The 17111-nt window shown below is 48.3% G+C and overlaps 4 protein-coding genes across 5 annotated transcripts; 2 read left to right on the top strand and 2 right to left on the bottom strand.

The window, feature by feature from the left end:
- Positions 1-278: 278 nt before the first annotated feature.
- On the bottom strand, positions 279-3223 carry LOC117856453 (probable E3 ubiquitin-protein ligase RHC1A). Its single transcript, XM_034738816.2, has 2 exons — positions 3162-3223; positions 279-1555 (listed from the first exon to the last, which is right to left on the bottom strand). The coding sequence occupies exon 2, from the start codon at positions 1546-1548 to the stop codon at positions 571-573; it is 978 nt and encodes a 325-aa protein (XP_034594707.1). The 5' UTR covers positions 1549-1555; positions 3162-3223; the 3' UTR covers positions 279-570.
- Positions 3224-8015: 4792 nt separating this feature from the next.
- LOC117857725 (basic leucine zipper 23) lies at positions 8016-9745 on the bottom strand. 2 transcript variants are annotated; one of them, XM_034740554.2, is made up of 3 exons: positions 9328-9745; positions 9116-9209; positions 8016-8962 (listed from the first exon to the last, which is right to left on the bottom strand). In XM_034740554.2, the coding sequence occupies exon 3, from the start codon at positions 8871-8873 to the stop codon at positions 8232-8234; it is 642 nt and encodes a 213-aa protein (XP_034596445.1). In that variant the 5' UTR covers positions 8874-8962; positions 9116-9209; positions 9328-9745; the 3' UTR covers positions 8016-8231. The 2 variants fall into 2 exon arrangements, with proteins under 2 accessions (XP_034596445.1, XP_034596444.1); XM_034740553.2 differs by having other exon boundaries at positions 8016-9209; positions 9328-9744.
- Positions 9746-10088: 343 nt separating this feature from the next.
- Positions 10089-12741, top strand: LOC117857724 (protein GAMETE CELL DEFECTIVE 1, mitochondrial). Its single transcript, XM_034740552.2, has 3 exons — positions 10089-10802; positions 11720-11909; positions 12146-12741. The coding sequence occupies exons 1-3, from the start codon at positions 10138-10140 to the stop codon at positions 12371-12373; spliced, it is 1083 nt and encodes a 360-aa protein (XP_034596443.1). The 5' UTR covers positions 10089-10137; the 3' UTR covers positions 12374-12741.
- A 967-nt stretch (positions 12742-13708) lies between these two features.
- LOC117858537 (probable glycerol-3-phosphate dehydrogenase [NAD(+)] 2, cytosolic) lies at positions 13709-17074 on the top strand. The gene is made up of 5 exons (XM_034741618.2): positions 13709-14766; positions 15383-15604; positions 15959-16206; positions 16308-16447; positions 16703-17074. Exons 1-5 carry the CDS (start codon positions 13761-13763, stop codon positions 16842-16844), a joined length of 1758 nt encoding a protein of 585 aa, XP_034597509.1. The 5' UTR covers positions 13709-13760; the 3' UTR covers positions 16845-17074.
- Positions 17075-17111: the final 37 nt, after the last annotated feature.

Below are 17111 nucleotides of genomic sequence, written 5' to 3'. Positions count from 1 at the left end.
CAGTGTTTCATGTGAGGGAATTGGCATGTAACAGACTCTCAGACATGGTATCAACTGCTGAGGTATCAAAGTTTTATAAGCAATTAAGCATCAACTCGCAAGCAGCGAGTTTTGTAAGCAAAAAGCTGTACACTAAATATATTGGAATTTTCTTCAGTTTAAGCAGAGTTTGGAAACTGAATGTTATTTCAAGATGCTATGTTCGTCTCGAAAGAGACAGGTATCAAACTGAATGCTCATCGGCTACCCTCGTAGGAATCTTATGCATAGCTTCAGACTGGACAGGCAAGAAGCAACCTTTGATATACCGAACAGGAATATACGGGCATTACAGGAGCGTTCATTGCGCCCAGAAGTCTCTATTCTCTCTATACACACTTACACAGGTCCACACTGCAAATGAAAAACAAGGTATACACTGACAAGACTACAGGCAAGTGGCATCCTTTTTTACCCGGAGAGCAACCATTGCAGGCACTACATCCACATGGAACTGAGGAATGCCACACGAAAGCTGAAGGTTCGAGGCAATACTTGCTTTGATGGCTTGGACTTGGAGCAGGGGTTCAATCAGTGGTCATAGTACCACTCAGAATATCCTATCTGGTTTGGATCATATACTGCAGGCTCATCAACAGTTTCTTCATACTGGTAAGAAGTGGGATTGGAACTTGAGGGACCAAATGGCCAGAGAAACGAGAAGGAGCTGTGCGTTTCCTGATTTGCACCACCATTGTTTATTGGCACAGGTTCAGGATCTGCTTCAGTGACACCAGGAACAGCAGCCTCGTTGGAGTAGGCTGAAGGTGCGCGGGCGCTATTGGCATTCCCTGATCGTTGTGATGGCAGCGGATGGCGGCAAACAGGGCAAGAATTGTGCTGAACAAGCCAGGGGATGATGCAGTCAGTATGGTACAAGTGCTTGCATGGCATCTCCCGCGCCTCTGCTCCAATCTCGAATTTTTCTTTGCAAACTGGGCACTGTGGATCGTCGTTGAGATGCCTACGGTTTATCTTCACCACAGGCATGGAGTCAATGGCTGACTGTGGGGCGGGAGCTGGGCCTTGACGGTTACTCTGGAGTAGTAGCTGTTCAAATAGAGCTTCAAGGCTGGGACCGACAAGGAAGCGACTGAAATTTGGACGGTCAATGCCAAGTCTGCGGCCTCCACTGAAGACAACATTAACATTGCCACTGTCGGCTCTAGGAGCAGGGTTGCTACCAAATAACAGTGTAGGAACAGAAGTTGGACGCCTTCCATGTTCAGTACTGGTCCCTTGTCTACCATGGATATCAAACAAACTATCTATGTCCGTTTCTGCCATTCGTTGCCGCATAAGGGAAGACATGGCCTCCATCATCCCAAATCTTCTAGCTCGGCGCTCTTCAAAGTCCGGATCAACTAGTCCGTAAGTGTTCAGCGTGCCACCCATCTCACTGATTTCCTGGATAAAACCATCATTGCAGTTGGGGCATATAATATCCTGTCCACGGAGGCGAATTGGTCTCCGACAGGCATAGCACCAATGTGTGGCCCTATTTGACATCTTGTTCCTGCGACAAATTAAGCGCTCAGCATAGTAGAAAATTTCCACAAGTGAAGCACTAATGACGATAATTATTAGAACAAAGTACTGCTGAAGAAGTGATAGAAATAACCAAACTATACTTGGCAACTAATCTACTACCACATAAAGAAACGTAAGTCGTAACCAATCGAATGGTAAGAATGCTCATACAGATTATGCATCTCATGAGGTGAAGCCATGTATATTTGCTGCAGATGTTATACCAACTTCTAAACCATTACATTTTCTAGCGAAGCATGCACACATACTATGCAACATTCTTGGTACAAATACATGCCAGAAAGGAACCATGAGAATATGGTCTACAGTTTCAGCTGCTGCTAAAGCAACCATCTCATATTTTGAACTTGTCACAGATAGGAATGAGATTCTTTGGTCAAGATGGTACATTATGATTTAGTGGAGCTCTCCAATTATAATGGAATGTTAATTTCTACTGTATTCTGTGTACACTTCCCAAATGCTGAAGCCTCTACTTTTTATTGCGGTCTGAGATAGCACCCTTTAACAGGGGCAAGTGAACATTTCAAGGTCCATTTCCTCAGTGATAAAAAAATAAAGAGGAAGATAAGAAGAACTCATACTTCTGAAAAAATATTATCCCAGTTGAGGTTCAGAGATGCTCGTTACTATTGAATGAGTGCTAGGACCTGGAACTGGCCAGTTCCAGATAATGGCCCCAGGATTCAGTAATAAATAATTTGCTTTTAGGATCTATGATTTATCATGGTTCATCTATGCACAGTGGATCAAAAGTTTCCATTGTTGCCACTTAACAGATTAGTGCATGGCATTCTCTCAATAAATAGGAGCAAACTAAAAAACTCAGGAGGCCTAACCTAAAGAGTGCCTTTGTTAACTGCCAAACAAAAGCGGTTTCAGTTTGTGGCCAAATTTCAATCAAATGCCGAATCTAATTTTTGAAAGATTGGCTACATGAATGAAACTCCTTCACGAAAAAATTTCAGTCAGTCCTAAACCGCAGTTACCTTCAGTAACCAGTTAGGAACAGAACCACCAATGAGGTTGCTCCAACTGATACTGCCTTTTCACGGAATCTACTTTTGTGATTACTTGCAATTTGACTCACGGACCAGCGAACTCATGATGGAGAACATTCTGCTGCCCATCACGGGGCTCCTATAAAGCAGTTGTTCAATGTGCCAGTTAATCTACTGCTGATCCAATGCGAACCTACTGATTCTTATTCGCTGCTAAGCGGAAAGGGGGTTTTGTAGCAGCAGAAAGTTTCGGCTCATACTAATGTTCAGTGTTCCTCTAATCGCATAGAGTAAAATAGGGGGAAAGGCCGAATCCTAGCCGGGGAACACATCCTCGCGGTCGCGGCATCCCCAATTTCAGAAGCACGAGGAAAACAATTAACAGGAGACGGGAACTGCCATGCAAGGCACGGATCTACCGGACCAACCACCCGCCTACCCTCAAGACCTCAACCCAATTCCGCACCAATCCCACCAAATCGCGCGCAATCGGACACGGGAGGGCGATCGATCGACCCAGCGCGCACAGCAATCCACCAGGGAATAGCGGAGGAGTGGGAGCGAGAGTACCTTGCTGCCGGGAGCGGGGAGATGGGGGTGGGGAGGGGGGGGAGGGGGGGGGGGGGGGGGCGTCGGGGAGATTTGGAAAGTGACGAGGAGGGTGACGCTAAGCGCCCCACTGTGCGCCTGATCGGGCGCGTGGGAGTGGGAGTGGGAGTGAGAACGGCCGCTGATCTCTCACTCTCATATAGCCCCCGCCCCCGCCCCCGCCCCCGCCCCCGTGGTCTTGCGGCCACTGCGTGTGCAGGTGTGCTAATCCGGAGTGGGCAGCGCGCCGCTCGGCGTATGTGCGCGCAACGGGCCCACGCGCGCGGTTTGTGTGGTGGCGTGCGCGAAGCCGCGAGGCGGCGTGGCGCCCTCCCGCACCGCACGTCCACCAGGGCGCGCCGTTATGGGCTCGGCGTCGGCACGTTTGCTGGGCCAGAAGTGGCCAACCGGGCGGCTGGGGCCTGCCTGCCTCTCTTCTTTCTTTCCATTTTTTTTTGGGGGGAATGCCTCTCTTCTTCTTCTTCTTCTTCTTGTTACAACTTGGCTTGGTTGGCAAAATCGATCTCACAACTTCGTTAGCCACAGATCAGACTTAAATGATTTGTTTCTCTTGTGTTTCCTTCTGTTTCCGGTCATTGTCAACCGGAAGGTTTTCGTTCGTTTCGCTGCTGACGGTGCCAGAGGCATTGCCGCACGGGCGGCAGTAGGCTGTTTCTTTCGGAGAGTGAGAAGCTGTCTAAAGTTAGGCCACACCACGGCGATGAAGATTCAAATTACCTGTTCGCTTCAGCTTATAAGCTGGCTGAAAAGCTGAAATGGCTGATTTGTTATGAGAGAAAAATACTGTTTGGTGGCTGATAAGCCGGCTGAATAAGCTGAAGCGAACAGGCCATGTTCCATGACGCGTACAGGCTCAACCGTGAAGTTCTATGATTCGTTCAGATACGTCTTCTGCCATCTGCTTTGGTCCCTTCCGATAAGATAAACAAACTGTCTGTTTTGTTGGACTGCATATGCTTACTGAAATGAGTTGCTGATTGGCGCTTGTGGGTTCCGTTGGGCTGCGTTTTGTGGTTTCGTGAATCCAAGCATAACGAATGATTTAGGAAGATGTAATTATTGATTGGTAAAATAGCACGCCTAAATTCAAGCAGCTTCAGGTTTTCAGTGTTGTTCTGTTTCTCGGCCTGGACGTCCAATGTGCATCCCCATTTGGAATGTCATCGTTGCGTTTCATCGGGAAAATTTAAGAATCATTGGATGGCATGATTTTTTAACATTTTCATCTGTCACCATATGTCAGACAAGTAGCAATGTTACACTCAAAGAGATGCAAACAAAGCACTTATATTATATCGCATTGTAATCTCATTTGTGAGATGCAAACAAAGCATTATTTATATTGGCATTGTAATCTCTACAAAGGAGGCGACTGCAACTACTCGCCATTGCTAATCAAGAAGGTAGAAGGGTAAACTTACGGAGGAGAATTTTTTCTTTTCGAATCAAATACTCGCCTTGCCAACCTGCTCCAGCCTCCAGGCCTCCAGCCAAGACTGACAGTAATTCGTTGCCTCATACAGCCTACACAGTTTGATCATCGAACAACTGATAAAGGTAGCTCCTGAAAGAAAATCTAAACAAAAAATGCTCGATATCTGTAAGTGCACACAGCACAACACATAGTTGATGCTAAACATTACAGTACATGATTAGACGACGAAAGATACAAACACTTGATGCAGCATGGCATTGGACTAGTGAGAACCATCTGCTTACAACCAACACAAGAATGAAAGCAAGGGATATACTTCCATCATGCAGAGACAAAAGCAAGCTTACAATGGAATCCAAAATTACATGTTTTAAAGGCTCCATAATATACTGAGTATTAACTGGACCAGTGTTGTGTGATCTCAGTGGGATTAGAAAAAACTAGATCGACGTGTAGTGGCACAGAAATCGCCAGCTCTTTCGGGATGGATGGAATAGAAATGGAATATGAACGTCAGGGGAAAAGCCCGTGTGGCACTGGCACGAGACGAGATGAGATCATCAGATCACCACCCAAACAATCTTCTGAATCTGCTTTGCATGTTCTGAATCTTGAAACCTTCTCTCTTTTGACCCAATGCTTTTTCACCACTTCTTTTACTATGAGCTCAGCTCGGTGGGTTCGATCGAGTAGTTTACGCTGTCACCGCTTTAACCAACGCCTTTCATGTTGGTTCAGATGATTGCATGTGTAGTGGTAGTTCTGAATGTACAGTTTATACATTTGCTGGAGCTCAAATCAGATTATTATTGCACCATGCACTGCCGTGAAATACTGATCAAAGCTGCAGCGACTCAGCAACTATAGAAATATAGTTTCAAAGCTCCGTTCAAGCACAGAGGGAGCTAAGCATCATCTTTTTTTTTTGAAAAAAGCAGGGAGCTAAGCATCATCACCCAACAAGCTCAAATTAGGAAGGTTCAAACATAAATGGTGAGATCGATCCAAACCTAAGAACAAGCTAAGTGCTGGTAATTTCCAATCAATAGTCATATATACCATATGTCCATATCTCATCAAACCTCCTATCAAATTCCTTCACTACATTAACTTCAAAAAAAATTCCTTCAGTACCGGCAGGAATTCGAAACTACAACACTCCTGAATATTGTTTTTTGAACTATCAGTATCGCGGCAATTCTTCAGATTGATTGTGACACGCCGCTCGCCCTGGACATGCAACGGGGATTGTAATGGCGAACGGTGTGATCTGAAGGTCATGTGGAAACAGAACCTTTGGCCGCGGGCTCGGCGGTGGCCGGGGCTCAGGCGGCGAGGTCGATGGTCTAGATAGGTTGGGTGGAGGCGGAGCCGCGTGGCGGAGGTGCTGCTGATCTGCCGCAGGGGCTGGAAGAGCGCCGCCCGGCGCAACCACGAGTGGCGGCTGCGTAGGTCAGCAGGTAGGAGGCATGGAGGGGGACTGCGCGGTGGAACGGTGGTGGTGGCGGAGGCCACGGGCCACGGCACAGGCGGAGCTTTGGGGAAGAACCGAAGAAGCTGACGGAGTCGAATGCCGGCGGAGCCATGTTTTCAAAACATCCCCTGGTTTGGATCGCGATTAATAATCGCGATCCAAATTAGGTGTTTTGTGCAAAATATTTGTTGGAACATTTTTAAATAGGATCCTAATTTGGATCGCGATCCAAATTAAGGGGCTTTGTGTAAAGATAGAATTTACTATTTTGAATAGGACCCTATTTGTTACAAATTAACCCCTCCGACGAAATCGCCGCGGTTCCGTTCCGCCCTCGACGCCGTCGCCGGCGACTGAGAAATCCGCCGTCGCTTATGGAAGCCCGAGGAGACGGGCAGCGGCGAGGCCTCCGGTAAAGGCACCGTCTCTCTCCCTCCCCGCCTCGTCGACAGCATCCTGTGGTACCTGAGCGCGCTCGAGTCCGCGCGCCTCACCGCCGTCTGCAGGTCTTGGGCCGGCATCGCCTCCCGCCGGCTGGCGGACCCCGCACCGCACTTGTTCGCGTTCCGATCCACGGCCACGCACCGGCGCGGCGAGACCATCGCCGTGCCGCTGGGCGGCGGCGACGCCTCCTCCTCCTCCCGCCACCTCCGCGCGCGCGCGACGCCGGCGCACCGGGCGCTGCGGCGGGTCACCCCCAAGATGGAGTGCGCCGGCGCCACAGTGGGCGGCCGCCTCGTCCTCATCAACACGAGGCGCACCGTCCTTTTCAACCCGGTGATCGGCACCTCCCGGCGGATCAAGAAGTTCCCGGGGGAGCCTCGTCCCGCCAGCCCCACACCGGAGTAACCCCCTCTGCGCCGGCGGCGACTCCTGGAATGAGGTCGGCGTCTGGCGGGCGGATGAGGACGACGAATGGACGGTGCGGCACGTCGGCTACGCCGAGTCCCTGCGCATGGCGGCGCTGGACACCGAGGGCTACGCTACGTGTTCAGGATCGAGTTGCCGACCCGGTCGCGGCGCCGAGCCTGCGTGACAACTGACAAGCACCACACGGCGCTGGCCGGCGCCGTCGAGAAGGGCTACCTGGTCGAGGCAGGGCCGAGGTGCTCTTCGTCCGGCCCCCGTTCACCACCAGAAGAGTTAGAGGGAAGCGTGACTTCGACCCCGAGCTCTTCGGCTCCGACGATGACGATGACGATGACGGTGAAAACGACGACGGCTACTTCTTCGATGACGTGACGACGCTGAGCGGCTTCGACGTCTACAAGCTGGATATGGAGGAGATGCGGGGGGTGGAGGAGGACCGGCTGGCCGGAGACGTGGCGTTGTTCGTGAGCCGGTGGTCGTCGTTCTCGGTGCGGGCGTCGGAGAAGGGGTGCGCGTGAGCGACTGCGTCTACTTCGTGTCCGACCAGGGGGCCGGCAACACCTGGGGTGCCTTCTCGTTGGGGGAGAGGAGGATGCTGTTCGAGCACGGCATGGGCGCTGGAAGCTACAAGGAGAGGCTGCGGTTCTATCCCAGTCCAAAAGAACCAGGCCAGGAGGACTTGCATAGTAGGAGGTTAGTAGTTGAGAATTGAGATCATGGGACACGGTACATATGACCATTGATTGGAAATTACACTTGACTTGTTCTTAGGTTCAGATCGATCAAATAATACCGATTATATTTGAAATTATATTTTGAGCTTGTTTGATGACGATGCTTAGCTCCCTCTCTGCTTCAACGGTGCTTGGAAACTATATTTCTAGTATAGAATTATATTTCGAAGCCATTTACATTTAGAACTAGTTGAAAGACGATGCAGAAATGCTCATTGTCATTTCCTTGCAGCGAGTCAGATACCTTTTTAACAGTGCTGCTGCTGTCAGTAAGCCAATAGCTGCATAGACATACCAAGGGCTGACATCAGGAAACATTTTTAGGCCAATATACTGCATTAGCAGTGCAATTCTGCAGAAAACAGAATAGCACTTCTTTCAAACTAGTATCATACAAGTACGGTACACACTTACAAGTACAATTAGAACTTATAACCAGCAGCTTCTTGACAGGGTATATCAACTTCACACGCCTACCCATAGCTACCGATTATTCAAACAGGGTATAAGCTCAAAACTCAGAAGTAGCTCGCAGCTGCATCCATCGAATTAACCACTTCAGGAATATCGAGTTCTCGTGAAACACTGCCACTTTCATCAATCTCAAAATCCAAAATTGTTGGTCCACCAGAGCTGGTCTCTCGGGCTGCTACCTCTGCATTGGTGTTAAAGCAAAGGGGAGGGTCTGTACAAATAACAGAATCAACACTGCTATGCTTTTGGAAAGGGAAGGAGTCGATCTCTGCATCGATCTTGCCTCGGACATCAAACAAGAGGACCCTTAACCTCACCACCTCAGCCTCCAGTGCTGCATGCCCCTGCAATCTCCTCAGCAGCTGCTGGTTGGTGGCACGGAGCTTCTTGACCTCCTCCTCTAAGAAGGCTGCATGCGCTTTCTTCTTCTCCCGGTACTTGCGCACAGCCTCTCTATTTCCCAAAGGTTTCTGAGGCTTCCTCTGCTCTTCGCCAGAGGCTATGACTTGCGTGTGCGTGTGGAGGCATGTGTGGGTATGCATAGCTGCCGCCGGACCCGGTGGATTGCAAGTGTGCGTATGAGTACATGCAGTTGTACTCTTCAGGAAATCGTCAAGTCCATGAGAGATCTCAGGATGTGATAACGGAAGGTGACTTGGAATTGGAAGGTCTACTCCATTGTCCATTGTGACAAAAAGTGCCAGAAAAATTCTCCCTCTACGGTTAAGTGGCCCGAGTTGAATAGAGGTGCCAAGGCACTCCAACAACTCAAGAACTGGGTAAACATGTTCCAGAAAAGCTCACTGATTTAGCCAGGTCTCATTTAAGTTGAAACAAATTCGAAAGAAATTCGCCTTTTGCAAAAGATATTCAAGTAACCCCTAGATTACTGGTTAGTGATTGAATAGTCAAGAGATCATGTAAGTACCAAATTTCCATGGTGGCCAGGAGCATGAACATATGGAAAACTCTCACCGATAAACAGCACAACCTCACAATACCCCGGACAGGACAAGAACTTCCTGCATAGGTGATCAGCATCCACATCAGATAAACAACATCAATATCTTACAAAGGATTAAACCTGTTGAGGGAACCCAAAAGAATTACTGAAGCTGACGAAGTGCATCAAATTCTGACCTTGATGGTGGAAGGGGTCTGGAACTGAGCGAAGACCTCCCAATACAATACAGGGCTGCTTCTTGCAAGAAGAGGGCTTCCTCCAACGGTCCAACCCTTTTCACTTTCGGGTCCGTCTCATCTCGCCTCTCGACCAATCTTTTATGTTGGTGTTGGCTCGCCTTCTCCTTTCCTTTCCGGAGGAATCTCGGTGGGAGGAGAACCTCAGGAAATAGAGAGGGAAGGAAGCGGCGGAGACTAGGAGAGTGACGTTACCGGATCGGAGGCGGCGGAGAGGATAGGAAAGGAGCGAATCCTAGTTCTCGGCTTCTCGCCATGATTCTCTCCTACGAGAGATTCTCTTCCTATTCACTTCGATCTGCAACATTTGGCCCGGTGCGATTCAGCCAGCACCCGAACAAGTTGACTAAATATCTTCGACAAATCTTAACCACACCTATGTGACAGGAACTTTGTAATATCCATATAATTTTATTCCTTTTATTCTCATCTCAAGTTTAACTGTTTTCTTATCTATCAGATTTGATTTCCCGATGATGAATAAGAATAAGACATGCACACACACACACACACACACACACACACACACACACACACACACACACACACACACAGTCTCGGAAACGAAACGTGTCGATACTTCCTTGGCGCCACCAACGACAGATACACCATTTTGATGTGGGCCAAATTAAATGGGCCTCATGCTCAGCTCAGGCCTGCTCGATCGCTCTGCCCAGCCAGGCAGACCCATCTCTCTCCCATTGAAACCGTGGAAGAGCAATAGCCCACTCAAACCAGCGGAACCCGAAAATGCTCGCCCTTCGCAAAACCCTCCTCCACGGCCGCCTCCCTGCGCCGCCGGCCGCCGCCGGGACCGCCCCATCTCGGATCTCCTCCATCCTCCGCCTCCTCTCCTCCTCCTCCTCTACCGGGGGCAGCGGAGGCGGGGACGAATGGGGCGCCTCCTCCTTCCCCAGCGGGGGCGGGGGTGGGGACGAGTGGGGCTCCACCTGGTCCACCGGCCTCACCAAGGACCACTTCGACGGGTCCTCGCCCTCCGTCGGCCGCCCGGTCCCGTCCCCGTCCGCGCCCGTCTCCCGTGAGCTGGCGACCGTCCGCGCCATGGACGAGGAGGACAAAATGATCCGGGACCTGGAGCGCGACAACCGCGAGTCCAAGGCGTACGTGGATTCCTGGGGCGACCGGATGCGAGAGACCTGCGCGCTCCTGAAGCAGGTGCGGGAGCCGGGCGCCCGGGGCTCGTACCTCAAGGACTCGGAGAAGCAGGAGATGTACCGGCTGCACAAGGAGGACCCCGCGACGTACACCGTGGAGCGGCTCGCCAAGGACTTCCGCGTCATGCGGCAGCGCGTGCACGCCATCCTGTGGCTCAAGGAGATGGAAGAGGAGGAGGAGCGGAAGAGGGGCGAGCCACTCGACGACTCCATTGAGATCCTGCTAGACAGCTGCCCAGAGTATGTCAAAGTGTCGTTTGCTCCGTTTTAATGATAATATGCATAGATCAGTTTGTCATAGTTTAGGCATGTTAAACTTCAGGAACAACTGAAACTTCAAATAAGCTAGAAACATACAGATACTGTTGTGTGTATTAGGTAAGTGCGTCAATTTGTTAGAAATGCCAAGTGAAAGACTCTGAGTTGTTGCTCCAAGCAATTTTTCGCTGGATAGAATTTTCTAGTGCTCCGAGGCACAACCACTCTTGCAAGGTGTAGGTTAGAACCTAGACCTACATGATCTGGAAACAGAAACCTAAAACCTTTGCCTGTTTCTAAATGGATGTTGTAGTTTGGAGTTCCATGCGTTGACTGTGATTAGATATATTATGAGTTATCTGACAATTTCTTGTTCAGGGTAATAGGATGCACTTGATTAGACATTTGACATAAGAAAAACTTGATGAATTCAATGTCGTCATACTAATTTTTGAAAACATCTCCATGCATCATTTCTGATTGGATCAAGGGCTAAACTGGTACGTGTCTAATTGTCTTGCGGAATTCTTGGCAGATGTACTGATTTTCAGCAGCATTTCATTTTTCATGTGATATACATGTATGCTTGGTCTTTATAGACATTGACATCTCTGGTACAAATTTTTCCTATATTTCTCTCATGGAAAGTAAGGTTCAATATATCGTTCTGGAAGATAAAATCTGTATTTTTAAACAGTAGTTGTTTGAAATTATTAATATTGTTCTGAGGATAACTGCATGCAATTGATTTGTCCTGCATTTTCTTTGTAATATTTCTTTAAAAATGATCAACAACTAGCAACATCTTCAATAGCTATGTCCTGCACCTTTCATTATAATATTTTTTTTCTGGGTGGTCAACGATCTGCGTATTGAGCCTCTTGAGTTTTCTCTTGCAGGTTCTTCAATTCCCATGACAGGGAATTTCATGTTGCAACCCTTCCATATAAACCTGATTTCAAAGTGATGCCTGAGGGCTGGGATGGCACAACACGAGATCCTGATGAGGTTCTGTATGAAATTTCAATGAAGGAAGATCAGATGTTGCATGAAGAATTCGTTCAACGCTTGGAGTTTAACAAGAAGAAGGTAAGGACTTTCATTGATCATCATCTAGGACCTGCCTTACATTTCCATATAGCAATCTGATGACTTAAGTGCATATGCGTGGTTAACTTTATACTCCTAAAAAAAATCTTTTTTTGTCCATGTCATGGCTTCAAAAATTTTCAGCTGAAACTATATCACTATGTTGTTAATTACATGTACTATATTCTGCTTAAATATAAGTGGTAAACTGAGACCAATGATATATTGGACTGCAGGTGGCCGGGGAGGTTAAGTGCCACAAGTACAGCAGACGCAGACCAGATGATGGATGGAGCTACATGGTCGAGAAGCTTGGGCCACACGGAAAGCGTGGTACAGGAGGGGGCTGGAAGTTCATGAGCTTACCAGATGGTTCTAGCCGCCCACTAAATGATATGGAGAAGATGTATGTGAAGAGGGAGACCCCAAAACGGCGAAGGAGGATAATTGCACCATACAAGTGATGGGGATAACTGTTTGTTTCAAAGCAATTTTTTCTCAACTGTCTTTTGGTGTTCTCCAGGGTGGCTGAAGCTTAAACTGTGAGGTAGATCGGAACCGCCAGTATGGGTCCTGTGTTTTCGCAGCACAGTAGGTGGTTTGATGTATTGTCTTTTGTAACAAAGATTCATTTCCCACATTTAGGCAGCTGAATAATCCATCTTTCATAGTGTTGGCGTGCCTCCATTGTCATACATTGCCAAACAACTCATTTCCTAGGCGCATTGTTCAGTATCCTGAATTGCGAGGCGACACATTTTGTAGTCATTATGTCATCCTACCTTTTGCATCTTGGCACTTGTCATATGAGGAGACTTGAAATTCTTTTTCATGTTTCATGTGCCCTCAATGCCTCAGCTTGGGGTAAAATGGTATGTTGTGTTGTTTCAGCTTTCAAGCGCATTTTCTCAACTGGAAACCGACTTTGTGATTCAGTTGGCATAACTGTTGACTAACTTTGTATTCAGTTCACGCCAAAAGAAAAACTTTGTATTCAGTTAGCATAATTGCTAACCAACTTTATGACTCAGTTAGCGTAAGTGTTAACCAACTCTGGGTATTTTATGACTAGCGTAAGTGTTAACCAATTCCTCCGGGGAGTAGTTGCAGTTCATCTCATGTACTCTTGCAATATCAACTATCCTTGGAACCTGGTGGCAGTGGATCTGTTCGCTTCAGCTTATAAGCCGGCTGAAAAGCTGAAACGGCTGATTTGTTGTGAGAGGAAAACACTGTTTGGTGGCTGATAAGCCAGCTGAATAAGCTGAAGCGAACAGCTGGAGCGAACAGGCCGACTAGCTCTCAGCAAATTTGTCCTGGCAAGCACTGTTGGTGAATAAGCAATCTGCTGCACTAGCACGGTTACTTTTGAATCATGTCCCGCACATGATGATATATGGGATCAACTATGGCTGTACCGCATTTTGAATGCGGTTCAGGGGCCCTGGCCATATTGCCCCTCAATTCCTTATCGTTACCTTTCCAGGCTGCAGTTGGGTGTGAAAAGGGCTGCTTGATTTCGTGCAAGTTTCACCTCTGTAGGAGCCATTGTTTACACACCGCACTTTAAGCATGTTCATTGGTGTTTGATTTTCTTTTTTTAGCGAGGAATGGATAGGTTTTGGATTTGCGGCCATGGCAAATCTTTTTTCCGCGAACCGGGTCTTCTCCACCCGCCCACCAGCCCCACCTACCTGCCACCTCCCCCTCAAAAAAAAAAAAAAAACCTGCCACCTCGCCCCCCGTACCGCGCCGTAAACGCAAATCACACCACCGCCTCGCTTTCACCCCGGCAGGGGGCTCACTGTTCCGCCTCGTGCGCACTGCGCGGGCGCTAATCTGCCGGTGCCGATGCGCCGTGTGCCCGCGCACCAACCCAACTGGCAACCGCTCCAGAGGCGACCGGGCCGGCAGCCAGCCCCGCCTCCTTCCTCCTCGGTCTCTCCGGCCGGCGCTTTGTTTCTGCCACCTCGCCGCGGTTCGGCGGCCAAACCCACCCGAATCCGCGTCGATCCGGAGCTGGTTCTCCGAAAGGAAAGCCGCCCGTTTCCTTCCCTCTCTCCCCCGGTTAGTTATAGCTTGCGTCGCGAAATCCAGCCCCGCCCGTCTCTCCTCCCGAACGAGTCAAGCCGGGCTGCCGGGTGCTGTAGCTTGCGCACCTGCGCTTCCCCTTGTCGCTTGCAGCGAGACGCGAGGGTGGTGGCGGCGGAGGCAATGGGCGGAGCGGAGGGGCCGGGCCACCCGAACGGCCACGCGAACGGGGCCGTGGCGGAGGAGAAGCTGGACGAGCTGCGGCGGCAGCTGGGGAAGGCGGACGGGGACCCGCTCCGGATCGCCGGCGTCGGGGCGGGCGCCTGGGGCAGCGTCTTCTGCGCGCTGCTGCAGGACGCGTACGGCCACCTCCGCGACAAGGCGCAGGTCCGCATCTGGCGCCGCCCCGGACGCGCCGTCGACCGCGCCACCGCGGGGCACCTCTTCGACGTCATCAACGCGCGGGAGGACGTCCTGCGCCGCCTGATCCGCCGCTGCGCCTACCTCAAGTACGTCGAGGCGCGCCTCGGGGACCGCACGCTCTACGCCGATGAGATACTCAGGGATGGCTTCTGCCTCAACATGATCGACACGCCGCTCTGCCCGCTCAAGGTCGTCACCAACCTGCAGGAGGCCGTCTGGGACGCCGACATTGTCGTCAACGGACTGCCCTCCACCGACACCAGGGAGGTGTTCGGGGAGATTGGGAGGTACTGGAAGGAGAGGATTACTGCCCCCATCATCATCTCCCTCGCCAAGGGGATAGAGGCCTCCCTGGATCCGCTGCCACGGATCATTACTCCCACGCAGATGATTAGCAATGCAAGTGAGATTCCTCTTCCTGTTATCTACCTACCCATTCAATCGTGCTATTTCTTTGTTGAATTCAACCTGCGCTCTGTTTTTATTTGCGACTCTTCTCGGTTATATCGAACCTGGAGCTCTGACCTTTGAGGTTCTTCCTTCAGTCTGGTACCCGCAATATGTATTTGCAGTTGTCGTCTTTCGCTTCTAATTTCACTACAACTATTTCAGTTATGCTGTTGAAGACAGATCACATCTGCAGAGTGCTGTGGAATAATCTACAAATAGTTATATTCATTGTATGGCTAGACTTTGCATCAAATTTTTGATAAGTGTATTTGACAATTTGAGAAAGATAGTTGATAAAACCAATTGTTTGCCCTGCATTTAGGTCCAGTTATGTATTCTATTGCTTAGCAATCCTTTAAGCCATCCGACAGTACTTCACCAGGCTCTGCCTGAAACATATTCCAGTTTCCTATTTCTGCATACAAAACAATCTATAGCTTTATCTGGCAGATTTTATTTAGATCAAATTAGATATATATATGTGATTTTTGCTTTCTTTTAATATCCAAGCATTTTTGCCTTTTCTCTCTTTGACTATGTATGATTTATTGAACATTGGTTTAATGCAGCTGGGGTTCCTCTGGAGAACATTCTATATCTTGGTGGCCCAAATATCGCTTCTGAAATTTACAACAAAGAATATGCAAATGCACGTATTTGTGGAGCTGACAAATGGAGAAAACCTCTTGCGAAGTTTTTGAGGCAGCCCCATTTTATCGTGTGGGATAATAGTGACCTCATCACTCATGAGGTCATGGGAGGCTTGAAAAATGTATATGCTATTGGTGCTGGTAATTTCTATTTGCTTGTCTCGCTGGTTTTCTTATGTTCTGTTTCCACTTAAGCATATGGTTTTGTGTTCACATGCACCCTTATGTCGGAATTCAGAAATTTGGAACTGCCATCCAACTTGAATTAATCTTCTCGATATCAGCACCTTTCCTTCTTCAATATAATGATATGCAACTCTCCTGTGTGTTCGTGAATCAAAAATTCAGCACCTCGGCCTCTTTTAGCACCTTCTCATGCTCTGCTAACTCGATGTATTAATGTCAAGAAGTGATGAGAAATTCATGCTTCAGGGAACTTTTTTTTTTCCTGTTCAGCCTAATGTTCAATTAATTTTCTGTTCTGTTATCTTGCAGGTATGGTAGCAGCACTAACCAATGAGAGTGCAACGAGCAAATCTGTTTACTTTGCACTTTGCACGTCTGAGATGATCTACATCACACACCTTCTGGAAGAAGAACCTGAAAAACTTGCTGGACCGTTATTAGCGGACACCTATGTCACATTGTTGAAAGGTCGTAATGCATGGTATGGGCAGAAGTTAGCTAAAGGGGAATTGACATTAGAAATGGGTGACAGCATTAAAGGCAAAGGGACCATTCAGGTATGCTCTTGTATTTTAATTGCCATCTAAAATTCCAATAACTGTGGGAATATGCCGAGATGGTTCATGTGATGAATTGTCATCATGTTATTTCATTTCAGGGTGTCTCTGCGGTCGACGCATTTTATGAGCTTCTTAGTCAGGATAGCTTGAGTGTGATGCATCCAGAGGCCAACAGATCTGTTGCACCAGTTGAGATGTGCCCAATTTTAAAAGCGCTACATAGAATTTTGATCAAGAGGTTAGAACACTTATTCTCTTGAAATAATTCAACAAAAGCCTTTTTTGAACAGTTGTAAGCCTGAGGCCACTTACTCTGCACCAATTACTTTTTTACTGAATGACCAGTGTTGGTAACCTCTATTGCTAACCCATACATATATGATATTTTGATGGCATTGCTGGCCCTGTTGCCATGCTATTCTACTTTATCTTTTATAAAACTTTGAGAAGACTTCAGTGAATTCAACTGATTGACCTGTTCATATATGCACAGGGACCGTCCTGCTGATTCGATTCTTCAGGCTATAAGAGATGAGACGATGTATGATCCACGTGAAAGAATTGAGATGGCACAAGGTCACTCACTTTACCGACCATCTCTTCTTGGTCAACCAAAAGGAGATGTAAAAGCCTAGAATTATCTTCCCCACTTTGTCTTATCCATTAGAATTTAGACGTCCATCTACTAAGATCTAAGGCACCATGTGCTTCTTATGCACGATGTTTCTGTTGTTTTAATATTAGTGAAATCTGAGAGGATATTTATTGAATGCGTTAAGTACTCAGCTTGATGTGTTTCAACCCTCCATTGTGTATATAACATGTTTGGTGATTCAATGGCAGTAACATGTTTGGGGAAGATGCATTTCACTTCTGTTTGGTCCAAGATCTCTCTAAAAGAT

Source organism: Setaria viridis, chromosome 5 (genome assembly GCF_005286985.2).
Source record: "Setaria viridis chromosome 5, Setaria_viridis_v4.0, whole genome shotgun sequence".
NCBI classification, from domain to species: Eukaryota; Viridiplantae; Streptophyta; class Magnoliopsida; order Poales; family Poaceae; genus Setaria; species Setaria viridis.
The sequence above is the reverse complement of the archived record's forward strand: the minus strand, read 5'-3'. Positions and strand labels throughout refer to the sequence as shown.